The 15,162-nt window shown below is 34.8% G+C and overlaps 1 protein-coding gene across 1 annotated transcript in view; it reads right to left on the bottom strand.

Moving 5' to 3' along the window:
* The window catches only part of LOC114326555 (rRNA N6-adenosine-methyltransferase METTL5), a 38,040-nt gene that overhangs the window by 11,943 nt on the left and 10,935 nt on the right, over positions 1-15,162 (bottom strand). Inside the window, exons 3-5 of the mRNA XM_028274947.2 lie at positions 7,624-7,838; positions 3,996-4,136; positions 846-1,217 (exon numbers count right to left, since the gene is read on the bottom strand). Coding sequence (XP_028130748.2) covers positions 1,061-1,217; positions 3,996-4,136; positions 7,624-7,838 — 513 coding nt within the window. The 3' untranslated portion in view covers positions 846-1,060. The remainder of the gene's footprint in view (positions 1-845; positions 1,218-3,995; positions 4,137-7,623; positions 7,839-15,162) is intronic.

Genomic DNA, 15,162 nt, shown 5'->3' with positions numbered 1-15,162 from the left:
TCACAGAACTTTATGTGGAGCTTAAAGGGAGTGCGAAACAAATAGGGCTAGGCCTCAATATAGATAAAAATAAAGCCCTAAAAACAAGCAAGGAAACAATCAAACTTGCAGAATTTGACAATAGAAATTCAATACACAGATACCTGGGCGTACAGATAACTGAGGACAGAAGTGGGGAGAAAATAAGGAAAATGATAATGCTCACTAAAAGAAGTGTACTTTTCTCTGTACTTCCATAGGCAAGTAAAGTTCAAAATATATTGTAACGGGATTTAGCCCAGTATTCAGAAACTTCTAAAATGCTTTTAATAAAAATAGATGAATAATGATTGTTTAATATTATATTTTTTAGGTTACATAATATTAAATACACCGATTTATTACAACGTAAGTGGAACACACGCATTCAGTGACTGTGACCCAAAGAATCCCGCTGACTAAGCATAAAACATATTACGATATTGTATTTATGAACTAAATTGAAAGTGAAAATATATAAACAGACACGCATCTATAAAAAAGGGATATACCAAATAACAAGAGATTATTAATTCTAATTGAGTCACTCAGATATCGTCATCAGCTGAATACACTTTATTGTATTTAACCAACCAATAATGTAGAGACGGGTAATTAAGTGTATCTTTGCTAATCAACCCTAAACTGAGGTTAAAATGCCCAACAATCACCATAATATAAAACTGTCATATGATCAATAGTAACATATGGCATAAATTCCTTAATTACTGCAACAGTTGTGAAGTGTAAAACTTGACAAGTGAACAAAAAATGAATCAATCTTTAAAAAAATTCCAATTTTTTATAAAATCATTCCCATTCCTTACCTGAAAGGCGAGCCCCAAGTGATCCAAATTAGCTTCAGTGTTACCAAACTCGTTTGTATATTCATTAGTAACTTTCGTAATTTGCTTAAGGTATTGGACCAAAAGATCAGTAAGAACTTCCAGAGGTGTAGAGTTTATGCTGTGCCAACCTATGGTTTGTAAAAGTTTGACCACTGCAATCTTGCAGTGGTCTCTACCATATTGGGCGCTCATGATTAGTGTGTATTTGGAACAGTAAATCTGTAAAAGTCCACTTGGATATCCACAGATTTCTTCTTGTGAAATTTATAAGTTGAAGGTAGGTCGTAAGATAATTCTGCTAAAACTTCTGCTTTGACTCCTAAAGACTCGGCGTGTTTTAAAATAAATGACCTAAAAAACAAACAGAATTATGGCTGTGTTCACCAACGACGAATAGTAGTTTATTCGACCAATCTACGTTTCACCAACATCAAATAAGACTACATACATACTTTATTTATCAAATAAATATTTATTCTTGGGATAAATTGACAAGCTAACCTCGCTTTAAATATCTATAATAAAAAAATTCGTCAGTTTAACTTTAAATTATTACAATCGTACTGAAGCACAATAAAACTACACTGAGCGTCACGAAAAAGAGGCCACCTAGAATTTTGTAAGAATTTTTCAATAACTTTAAGTTTATACAATTTATTCTATTGTAACTAAATTCCCACAATGCAGAAACACTTTTAGCGTCTTTTAGGTACCGACAAACGGTGCCGACAGGTTAATTAAGGGTAAAAAGTTTACAAAATTGATATCAGTTTTACGACTTCGGATAATGCACGTGCTGTTTGTACCTTATTTTTCTTGAAATATGGCTATTCTCTTTTTCAAAAACCTTTCACTAGAGTACAGTTGTTCTAAGAGTAAACTTGTGCAATTTTTAAATTTAAAACTATGGCTGAGGAAATTTGTTAGAGCTGTTTAAATTGTTACTTTGATTGGTAATGGAATAAGCCAAAGAGAAGTGGCCAGACAACTTGGAGTTAGTCGTTGTATGGTCCAAAAAAATTACCAACGATTCGTAGAGACTGGATCTCACGAACGACGACCAGGATCAGGCCCGAGAAGAATCACGACGGCCAGAGAAGACCGTTCTTTACAACGCACTTCTTTGCAAAATCGGTTTACGGCTAGAGCAATCCAAAACCGTTTTCAAAATGCTCACGGGTGGACATTAAGCACTTCTACCGTGAGAAGAAGGTTGAGGGAATTTGCTCTAAGGGCTCGCTGTCCAGCAACAGGACCTTTGTTAACAGCAGCACATCGACAACGCCGACTACAGTTTGCTAGAGACCACGAGCATTGGACGATAGAAGATTGGAAAAATGTTTTTAGTGATGAGTCCAGGATGGTTCTTTATGGCGCAGATGGTCGTATCAAAACATACAGAAGACGTGGGGAATGATATGCTGCTTGTGTTCGACGAGTACGTGTTGCTTTTGGAGGAGGTTCGGTAATGTTTTGGGCAGGCATTTCATTCGAAGGCCGTACTGATCTCGTATTTATTGATAGAGGAGCGTTGAATGCTCACCGATACATTACCGAAATTATAGACGAGCATGTAATGTAATTTTTATGCAAGACAACGCGCGGCCACACGTAGCCAGGATGGTATCGCAAAACCTGGAAACTGTCGGTGTGCCAAAAATGAACTGAAAGTCCAGATTTGAACCAGATTGAACATGTTTGGGACCAACTCAAACGAAGGGTAAGAAACAGAATACCTGCTCCAATAAATCGTGAGCAGCTTCGGTTGGCGCTCATGGAAGAATGGGAAACTTTTCCTCAAAACGACATCCACAATTTGATTAATTCAATGCCAAATCGAATGAGGAGTGTATTTCACAATAGAGGTGGTAATACAGTACACAGTATTAATAATCACGACTTAATTGTAATTTTACTAAAGAAAACAGAAAAAATGTACAATGTTTTTTTTTATTTTTCAATAAAATCATTATTTTGGAAAAAGTTATTTTTAAACTGTTATTCTTCAACATTACACAAACATTTAATGACAATAACTTTCTGGTATAATTCGTAAAAATTAAAAAATTTCAAAAATTTTAGGTGGCCTCCTTTTAATGACGCGCAGTGTATAAGCGACTAATAAATTTTATTCAATGAATAACTCCTCCTCCTCTTTCTTTTCTCCTTCGTAAGGATGTAGTGGCGTCATGTAATTTGTTTGACTATTTCTCTCCAATTATATCTCTCCTGTGCGTCGTGTTTTGCTTTGGAGAATGAGTAACCAGTCATGTCCTTTATTTGGTCCGACCATCTTACTGGAGATCTTCCTCTGAATCTTTTGCCTTCAACTATCATTTGTTCCATGCCTTCTCTTCTAGATATATGTCCAAAATATCTCAGTATATTTTGGTTGACAGTTGTGGTGAGTCTAGTTTTTATGTTAGGTTCTGCTAATATTTAGTTATTATGTACTTATTTGTGCGATGTGCGGTCCATGGTATGCGCAACATTCTACGGTAGACCCACATTTCAAATGCCATTATACGCTTCGAATCTGCTTTTTTGATGGTCCAAGCCGCTGAAGCATATGTGGCGATAGGAAATATTAATGCTCGAATAAAGCGTAATTTTGTGTTTTTTTGTAATGTCAGTGTTCTTCCATATTTTTGAGAATTTGGCTGTTGCCGATCTGGCCATTGTGATGTGTCTACGGATCTCGTCTTTACATCCTCCACTGTTAGTAATAACGGAGCCTCAGTAATTAAATTGTTTGACAACTTCGTAACTTGCCAAGTTTTGTTTGATTGTTTCTGATTCTCTCGATGATCATTACTTTGGTTTTTTGTATATTTATTATCAAACCATATTCCCTACTCACTGTGTTTAGCCTATTCATAATTTCTTCCAGTTCTTCTGGAGAAGACGCCAATATAACAATGTCGTCAGCATGCCACATTGCCATTTCGCAAAAACTGGATGCATAATGTCTTCACTATATAATATATTGAATAGAATGGGGGATATTATACATCCCTGTCAAACTCTAGATTTTAATTTGAAGTTTTTCCTATAACTATTCAACGATTTATTTGTTGTTGGTGAAACCGACCCTTAATAATATATCAATTAAAGTACAAATACGTTTACCTAGTAGAAGTTTTATGCAACGAGTAAACTGTGTTTCTGGACAAATTTATAGCTGCTTCTAAAAATTTCATATCAATCCCTGCATTATGTTTTGTTCCAAAAGGTGGATTCATTAACACAGTATCAAATGATTTGTAGAATCTAAATAAAAAAAAAATGTGTAAATCAAAAAATCAAATAATTTTTTTAAATGAAAACTATAGAACTAAATACTGGAGAACATAATGATTACTATGTATGTATCATCATCATCAATGGTGCTATAGCCCTATGAAAGAGCCTCGACCTTCCCTAGTCTATTACGCCAGTCAGTCTTATCCATTGCCAACCGTTGCCAGGTTGCTGCGCCTATTTTTCTCCCAACCTCACCTACACCATCCTTCCATCTAAGTTTTGGCCTACCCCTATTTCTACTTCCCACAGGTTGTGACATAAGGATTCTTCTAGGAGGGTTGTTATGCTGTGATCTTGCTAGATGTCCTGCCCATCTTAGTCTTCCTATTCTTATAAGAGATACTACATCTTTACCACCAAATATATGTTTATATCTGTGGTATACCTCGTAGTTGTACCTCCTCCTCCAAATACCATTTTCACAGATGCCACCGAATATTCCTCTCAGGATCCTTCATTCAAATATAAGCAGAAGGTTTTCATCTGCCTTGGAGATGGTCCATGTCTCCGATCCATATGTATTGGATAAGGGTTTTGTATATGGTTATTTTTGTTTTTTGGCTTAAGTTTCTGCTTCCCATATGTCTACTCAGACCAAAATAGCATTTGTTCGCTAGGATTATCCTTCGCTTGATTTCTTCCGTCATGACGTTCTCCTTGGTGATCAGGGAGCCTAAGTATGTGAATTTGTCCACCACTTCAAAGGTAGAGTTATCAACAGTGAATTGGTGACCGATGTTTCTGGCTCTATTGTTGGGTGTTGATGCCATCATCTTAGTTTTCTCCTCGTTTTCTTTCAGGCCCATATTTTTTCAGGCATTTGAGAGAAGGTGGTATACATTTCTTCTAGTTTGCGTGTTGTGCGGGCAACTAGGTCCAAGTCATATGCCAAAATTTGGGATGACTTATTAAAAATATTTCCTCTGTTGTCTATTCGGGCATCTCTGAGCGTCTTTTCCAGAGCTATGTTGAAGAGGAGACACGCCAGCGCATCTCCCTGTCGCAGCCCAACATTCGTTTCAAATGCCTGTGATTGTTCGCCCTGTATTTCGACTTTGCAAACGACTTGACGAATTGTAGCTTTAACCAATCTTATCAGTTTATTAGGGATGTGTAATTCATCCATGGCTTCATACAATTTATTTCTTAGGGCACTATCATAGGCCGATTTAAAATCTACGAAGAGATGGTATGTGTCGATATTGAATTCATTGGTTTTTTTCCAGTATTTGCCATCAAGTCAAGTCATTTATTCATGTTAATATACAAAAGTACTTACATACGTCGAAAAATAGTGTACAACTTTGGTTCACAGATATAAAATACAAATATAAAAACGCAAGATATAAAATACAAGTATAAAAACACAAGGCATAATATGAAATAATACATACATCAATTAAGACAAACATTTTCTGGGTTCCTAAGAATAAACAAAGTACAATTCAACAATTCACAACCCAGTTCCAAACATTAAAGTTAAAATTTAAAAATTCATCACTGCTGTAAAATGCTTGATTTATGAGAAAATTCTTTAGTTGTTTTCTAAATTGTAAAGTTGGCAATTCAGTAATTTCAGTAGGCAACTTGTTGTAGAATGTTAAACCATAAGAGTTTGGTCCGTCTCTACTTCTTTGGAGCCTGGTGTAGGGCAGTATTAAGGCATGCTTATTTCTGGTTTCATATCGGTGTACATCCTCATGTCTTTGATGACAATCTATATTTTGTTCCATATGAGCAAGACTCTCCAGAATAAATAGCGAAGGCAGAGTTAGTATGTGCAGTGCAACAAATGCTTACCGACATTCTTTCTGATAGGATAGGCCAGCAATTATCCTTACTATTCTTCTCTGAATACGAAAGACATCTTTGGCTCCAGCACTATGACCCCATGCCAAAGCACAAAGATCTGGTCTGTTGTTGATCGACCAGGCCTAAAACCACTTTGATATTCTCCAAGAAGCTCATCTGAATGTGCACTTAGGCGACCGTATAAGATACTCGAAAATATTTTGTAAGCTGTATTAAGGAGGGTTATTCCCCTATAGTTTGTACATTCCAATTGATCACCCTTTTTGTGTAGCGGGCAAATGATTCCAACACACCACTCTTCTGGGATTTGTTCCTCATTCCAGGCTCTCAGTATTATTTTATATATTTGATTATTCAGAGTAGCACCTCCATATTTAATAAGTTCCGCGATATACCATCATCTCCTGGAGATTTATTATTTTTTAGGTGTTTTATTGCATACCGTACTTCTTGAATAATTGATGGAGGCTCTAATGGTGTGATGTTGGTTGCTCCTGGGGGTGGTTGATTTGGATCTTCTACTTCGATGGTAAGTAGTTCTTTATAGTGTTCCACCCACCTTTTCACTATGTATGTATATGCAAATGAAAAGTTGATTAAAATAACAGCGTTCACAGACGTAGTGTGGAAACTGTATAGGGCTTTTCATCAATTTTCATTTGTTTCGAGCTTCTATCAAATGTTGTATAATCCGTGTATAATATTAATATACACGGATTATACAACATATGACAAAAGCTCGAAACAAATGACTGTTGTTGAAAAGCCCTATTGGTAAATCTTTATTTGACAAGTAAACACGTAGACAAGTAAACAGAAATAAATAAGTTTCTTTGTAATCTTTCATATATTGAGGATACTCCATGATCTTCTTCTTCTTTATTCCAGGGTTTAGTCCTATTTAGCCATAAAACTTTGCTCCATTGCTTCATAGGATTAGTATTTTTTGATCCATTGTTTCTTTTATCTTGCTTCAATTTTATTTTGTATCTTTTATTATCTCATTGATGAAGCATACATTTAGTTTTTGTCTTACATCGTCCTTTCTTTGTCTATGAAGGTTTGTAATGTCCTTCACTCTGATGGTTGATTTCCACTAAACGGACACAACAAAAACAAAAGACAAGCTTATGTTGAATAAAACAAAACACAAACTTTTTGAAGACTGGCGTATTTTGAAACTATGCTGGATACTCAATAATGAGCTCAGACATTAATCAACTGTAGACACTCTACTTTTGATGTCTCAAAATCTACTATCAAATCCACACAGACGGTGTTTTTCTTTATTGTCATGTTCAGAATAATTAAATATGCTGCGATTTTGTTATTTTGTTTATATGGATGTGCCCATTAGAGCTAGATAAAATAAACACTTTCTATAAATGTCTTAAGCTTGTCGCTCATTTAAACGGTGCACCGCGAAGCGAAACACAGAGAAAAAGGTTGATACAAGTTTTCTTCATATACAATGTTGCTTACAATAATTAATGAGATGTTAAAATACCCGCAAGTGCTTATCTTCAAAACAGCTACCCGAATTTCTTAAACCTGTACACCAAACATTGATACCCTTAGTTTTTACTCATTCTGACTGTTTCTACTATACTGATAAAATGAATTATATTCTGAAGTTAATTACCTTGACGGAACCCCTTTTAGAACATCACACTGTACAATGTCAATATTACTTAATTCGTGATCTTCGATATTCTCTTGACATATATGAATGGCATCCTCATCAATTTCAAAGCCTATAACTAATGAAGCATTTAGCACTGCTGCACCAATGGTTAAAGCTCCACAACCACTTCCTAAGTCTGCCACTAATTTTCCATCAATATCTCCGTATTGTGACTAAAATAAGGTGCCTACATAAACAATTTATCTATGTATGTGTCAGGAAGAGTTAAAAGATTGAATTAATATGAGCATTAACAACTATACGTTGGAAAAAGCAGTTATTTTACGAAGAAAATGTCAATTTACCGAAAACCTTTTATTTAAATTATAAATATGAAATTAACATTTTTATTATCTATGAAATAATTTTTATGGTATAATTATATATTTTATGTTGATTACGGGTTAACACTAGAAAGTCGGAGGGGCCAATTTGGCTCCTGTTGCGATTTGAAGTTATTGTAGTTTTTCTATTTGAGGCAATAACAATTTCATATTTTATGACTTTTAATATTTTGATACAAAGACTTATTTAGCACAAAAAAATATTGTTTACTAAATTTATTAAATGGTTTTTCTAACAAATCTACCATAGAAGTCTAAGCGTACGTTCAGAGTGGACGAGCAAAGAGCAAAGAGCAAAGAGCAACGAGCAAAGAGCAAAAAGTGCACGTTCAGAGTAGACGAGCAAAGAGCAAAGAAGTGCTAATAGCGGGTAGTTACGCTAGACGAGAGTTTAGTTCTTTTCCACTAGGCAGTATGGATAGGAGCGGTAGGATATTTGCTCTTTACTCTCACAGTAGTCCATGTAGTGAGACCGCTCCCGTCTGAAAAAATTTCCGATTCGGTCTCTTTGTGGATTCCTATTTAAAAATATTTTAAAATTTCCTTTAAACAAATCTGAAGGGTGCCGGGCGGAATTTTTGGGCAGAAATTGTTTAAACAATTTTTTTTAAACAAATACAAAAGATCACGTTTTTTGATCTGGAACATATATTTTTAATTGGAAAGAAATCCTTTGTAAAAGGTATAAAAATTTTTTTATTAAAAATCCCTTAAAAGGGCTACATCACAACAAAACGTTTTCGATTTTTATAAAAAATCATCATCAGTGTTCGATAAACTGGATGCTAGCTGAGCCACAAAAGAAAAATATCTGGGTAAAAAACTGGGTTTCTTTTGTGGCTCAGCTAGCATCCAGTTTATCGAACACTGATGATGATTTTTTATAAAAATCGAAAACGTTTTGTTGTGATGTAGCCCTTTTAAGGGATTTTTAATAAAAAAATTTTTATACCTTTTACAAAGGATTTCTTTCCAATTTTGTGATTGATGGTATACATCCAACTACAGGAAAACTTTTTCTTTTCCTTGTGGATTTTATATATTTTTAAGTTTTGTGGGTCATTCTAAACAACAAAGGTATCTTGTAAATGTTCTCGAAAATTGATAGTTTTCGAGTTATAGGCAATTTAAAATCTAAAAAATGCGAAAATACGCATTTTCGAGGCCTAAAAACTCATATTTAAATTAGTATTTTTGAGGTTGCCAGATACTTAAATTGAAGTTTAAACATTGAGCCTCAAGACTCTGAAGAGTGATCGCGTCTAACCTTAATTTATACCGTTGTTTTTTAATTGTTAAATATGCGTGTTTATCCGATTTTTTGTCGGTGTGGCGCGCTCTATTTCAAAAATCTCCTATTTTCCTCCGAAAATTATTTTTTCTAGATTGTTTGGGATTTTCTAAATAAAATAAGTTTCTTGACATTTTTCTCAAAAGTTAACAGTTTTAAAGTTATAAGCGATTTAAAATCCAAAAATGAGTTTTTTATTAACTTATAACTTTAAAACTATTAACTTTTGAGAAAAATGTCAAGAAACTTATTCTATTTAGAATATCCCAAAAAATCTAGAAAAATTAATTTTCGGAGGAAATAGGAGATTTTTGAAATAGAGCCCGCCGCACCGGCAAAAAAATCTGATAAACACGCATATTTAACAATTAAAAAACAACGGTATAAATTAAGGTTAGACGCGATCACTCTTCAGAATCGAAGCTGAATGTTTAATCATCAATTTAAGTATCTGGTAACCTCAAAAATACTAATTGAAATATGAATTTTTAAGCCTCGAAAATGCGTATTTTCGCATTTTTCAGATTTTAAATCGCCTATAACTCGAACACTATTAATTTTTGGGAAAAATTACAAGATACCTTTTTTGTTTAGAATAACCCAAAAACCCTAAAAATATATAATAATAAAAATGCGAACTGAATAAAAATGGTATACATTTTTATTTTATAGTCGTATTACTCCGTAGAGTAAGTGCACACCTACATTGGATCCGATTTTCTCCGATCAGATCAGATCAGATCCGATCCGATCCGATCCGACAGGCGGTGCCTACATAGGGCTTTTCATTCACAGCCATTTGTTTCGAGCTTCTGTCATGTGTCACATAATAATAATTTATCTACGTCATACATTATTGGTATATAAACAATACAAACCAAAGACGTATGGCGTAGATATATCAATATTATGTGACACATGACAGAAGCTCGAAACAAATGACAGTCGATGAAAAGCCCTATTGGATCCGTCTTTCTCCGATCAGATCAGATCCGATCAGACCGGTTTTCCGGCGAGGGTGCCTACATTGGTTCAGTAATCTTCCGACCACCGACAAAAAGTTGCGATGAAGTGTTGAGATGATGACATTGAATATATTTAAACATGTTAGCTTGCAACCCCCAACTTGCAACCAACTTGCAACCAGTTTGCAACCAACTTGCAACCAGTTTGCAACCAGTTTGCAACCAACTTGCAACCAATTTGCAACCAACTTGCAACCAACTTGCAACTAAAATTGCAACTCAATTTGCAACCAATCGGAATGAAACCAAACACTTCTCGATGAGAATAGGAGAAGCTACTCCCGACGTCGGCCGATATCGGATCTGATCTGATCGGATCGGAGAAAAACGGATCCAATGTAGGCACTCCCATTTAATACTATGGGTTTATTTTTTATTCCGACGTCGGCCGACGTCGGATCTGATCTGATCTGATCGGAGAAAAACGATGTAGGCACCCCCATTTAATACTATGGGTTTATTTTCTATTCCGACGTCGGCCGACGTCGGATCTGATCTGATCGGAGAAAATCGGATCCAATGTAGGTGCGGCCTAACTAGGTGCATTTTTCCGTTGGAACTTTACCAGCTGCAGACGGGGGATGTGAATTGCATAGTGTAGAATTCCTTCCCTCTCGTCTTCACTGCAGCATCCATTTGACTTGCAAATTGTAGAAGTCTTGGAGGTGTCACCAGGAAAGTGTACCAATAAGTTTTCAATTTAAAAATCTTTTAGTAATATTTTTAATATTTTCAATATTAATAATTTACTATTAGGATTGAAAACTACTTCGTCTAAAAATATATGTTCCGGAGCAAAAAAACGTGATCTTTTGTATTTGTTTAAAAATAGTTATTTATGAAACAGTTCGTGAAGTATGCCTTTTGCGAACGCACGCGATATTTAGAGCACGAGCGACAGCGGAGCGAGTGCTATACATCGCGTAAGTTCGCAAAAAGTACTTCATGCACAGTTTCATACAATATTTTATCTACTCTACCATAAACAAATAAAAAAACTGTAACTCTTCGTCACTGGAATTCATTTCTATTCTACAATTTTTAGAACTTTGACATTTAAAAATTCTAACTTCTTTCAAACCACAAAACTGTAAAAACTTTTGTCGTAATTTATTGCTCATTATGTCATCACCATGACAACGCCAAAGTTAAGGATATTTGATTATATGAAAGTGTGTTAAAAACAGTGCGAAAAAGTAAGTCCCATTTAAAATACATTGTTACTTCACGCTCACTTTAAACACTTCACGCACTGCTATCTATAATGACAGTTTTCACAAACTAAAAAATTACACATAATATAACATAGAGTGGATAAAATTGTTTAAACAATTTCTGCCCAAAAATTCCGCCCGGTGCTCTTCAGATTTGTTTAAAGGGGACATTTTTGAATAGGAATTGACAAAGAAACCGAATCAAAAATTTTTTCAGACGGGAGCGGTCTCACTACATGGACCAAAGAAATCAAACTTGTTTGGTTTCGCCGCTTTGCTCTTTGCTAGCACTCTGTGCACCTCCGTTTGCCAGTATGAGTTTGATTTCTCCGCTTTGCTCTTTGCTCTTTGCTCGTCCACTCTGAACGTACGCTAAAGGAGCCAAATTGTACCCGGTGTAAGTTATTATCGTTTTCTGGGAAATTCGAGGAGGCTTTCTTTCAAATTCCTGTCGGATGGGTAAAATTATATTTATGTATGTTTATTGTAAATGGTTACCCTTATACTGGTACTGATCATCTACGTAATAAAGATAAAATTGTTGGTGAACACAAAGATACAATTGTGGGTGTAGAGGACCAAATGACGCGTCTTTATACTACAAAAGCAACTTCAAGACGATGGCTATGTACGTGTTTTATCATACTCTTGACTTGGAAGCAATAAATGCGTGGATTATTTATAAAGAAATATCTGGAAGTAGACTCAGTTTCCGTAAGTTTATTCTTCGGCTGTTTGAAGAATTATGGACCCCATACCTTGTCTCCCGAAATTTGGAACTACGTCTAGCAACACCAGGTCTACCAACAACTATCACTGTTACTATCCAAAAACGACAAAAATATCAGTTGAAAATATTTTGTAAAGCAAATCATACTTCCAATCATTGTCGCGGCTGTAACAAGGCAATGTGTGGCAAATATCAAAAACTGCAAACTGTATGGTGTTCCGAATGTTTTTGATAAGCAGCGAATGTGTTAAACAATGAAAGTAAAAATAAAATCAGATTATATCGTCTAGAGTAGATTTAATTTCTTTAAACTGAGTTTTAATTGATTAAAGAATGTGGGGCCAAAATGATCCCTCCCAGCTTTCTAGGTAGGTAAGCTAAGCCCGACTTTCTTGTGTCAATTAACTGTTTGATAATCTAAAACAGCTGACAACTAAATATTTCAACATTTTTTTTCTACTCCTCACGTTTCTTAACAAGTTCGATGCATATGTCACTCATCGGCGACATTGGTTTCCCTCTCCAGTACTAATGTCGCCGATGAGCGACATGTGCTCACTTACATTACATTACAAAAACGATTTCAGGTTCTGGGAGAAGTACTTAAAAAAATATATGCACAGAATGTGTTAATCTTTATCAGCTTGATGCAAAGAAGGCTTTGAAATCAAACATACAAGAAGGGAGTGCGTTGTCAACAATAATTGTCACGTTTCATTTGAGTAGAAATAATTAACAATGTTCAGTTTTATTATGAGTAAAACCCAATAATGACACATGGAAAACCTACTGATCCAAAAGTGCAAGAAATTATTATTCATCAGTACCATAAAGGGAAAACAATGCTTGAAATTTTCCAGCTAATTAACTCTAGCAACAACTACTTACTGTGTTTAATATAGTTAAGAAATATGGTGAAACTGCCAGTATTGATGTTCACAGCAAAAGCTCAAGCTGTCCAAAATCTTTAAAACTTTAAAAGGGTAAACCCTGTAGTTGGCTGTATACCTTTGTTAAGACAACGTAGAATGAAGTAAACACTTCTGTTGTATGTAGGTATATAATTTATTAAAAAATTCTTAAAATTTATCCACAAGGGAGTGGAAGTACAACAAAACGTTTTCGGTCAAACTGACTATCCTCAGTGTAAACGTCCAGTGTACAAGTAATTGAAACTAGCCACTTGAATAGGTGTAAAATCTCAAAATAACATTATTGCTACATTATGAGCTGTGTAGTAATCGACAATAAGTCGATGTCTTAAGATTAAAAATATATCACATGTGGATGTATGTCATCCTTGCTCGGAATTTACACAAGGTTGTGATCAGGTGAGAGGTTAACAACCAACTGAGAGTTGGTTGTTAACCTCTCACAACCTTGTGTAAATTCCAGCAAGGATGACATACATCCACATGTGATATATTTTTAATCTTAAGACATCGACTTATTGTCGATGACTACACAGCTCATAATGTAGCAATAATGTTATTTTGAGGTTTTACACCTATTCAAGTGGCTAGTTTCAATTACTTGTACACTGGACGTTTACACTGAGGATGGTCAGTTTGACCGAAAACGTTTTGTTGTACTTCCACTCCCTTGTGGATAAATTTTAAGAATTTTTTAATAAATTATATACCTACATACAACAGAAGTGTTTACTTCATTCTACGTTGTCCAAAATCTGTTTCTCAAAGGAGTGTAAGGCATTTAAATAGAATATGTACGTCAGGAAGAAGAAACACATTACGAGAAGTAACTTCTAGGTGGAGTAGAGAAACTGGGATGAATTTTTCCAGAGAATGCTGTAGCAAATATATCCACAAAAGCAGTCTTAGTTTTAATAAGGTATGTTTGATAGGTTCTTATAGATGTATGATAGGCTCCAATTGTTGGCAGAAACTCAAAAAAAGAATTGTTACATTTGGGCTAAATCAAAACTTTCATGGACTAAACATAACTGGGACACAGCTATCTATAGAGATGAAAGCAAATTTGATGTCTGTGTGGGAGTTTACCTAAAGTGTGTGATTCAGGAAAAATTATTCCATAAGGATTGTCTCAAAAGGAATGTAAAGTTTCCACAGAGAATCATTGTGTGGGGTTCTATGGCGATCAAAGGGTTAGGAACTTTACATTTTATCGAAGGCATAGTAAACCCAGCCAAATATTAATACAGTAATACCCCGCACTTATGCGATAGGTGGAACCAAGCAATAACCGCATAAGTCAAATTAGCGTAAGTCGGGGTATAATTTTACATATGTATGTATATAAATTATTTTTAATTGTGACCGGAAGCTAAGAAAAATAGCATATACAAATATAAAATTGTCAATTTAATTTATTTTGATGTAGAAGGCTGCATAAAATCTAACAAAGAGAAAACTCAAAGATTTGTTTTCTCCCGCAAAATGTCTTCATATTAGGCTAATAATTTTTTTATCCCTTGTTTGGTAGAAGAAATGCGATATTTGTTATAGTTTATATTTTCTAAAATTTGTAAGCCCTTTTCAATTAAACTGAGACCTTCAGTTAAGTTTCCAATCGTTATTTGATCTAATTGGTCACATCATACTAAACTTAATTAATACGTCACTGGATGCTGGTAAGGTGCCAAATCAGCTTAAAACTAGTACAATTATTCCTATCCAAAAGATCAGTAATACAAATAAGGCTGAGGAATTTAGACCTATTAATACATTACCGACAATTGAGAAACTCCTGGAGCTAGTTGTTTATGAGCAATTAATGGAACATGTAAAAAGGAATTCAATTTTAATAGAAAATCAATCTGGGTTTAGAAAGAACCATTCTTGTGAAACTGCATTACAACTAACAATCTGCAAGCTAAAGAATGATATAAAAGATGGTAAATATACTATTGGAG

This window comes from Diabrotica virgifera, chromosome 7 (genome assembly GCF_917563875.1).
Source record: "Diabrotica virgifera virgifera chromosome 7, PGI_DIABVI_V3a".
NCBI lineage: Eukaryota > Metazoa > Arthropoda > Insecta > Coleoptera > Chrysomelidae > Diabrotica > Diabrotica virgifera.
This window is presented reverse-complemented; position numbering and strand designations above follow the sequence as displayed.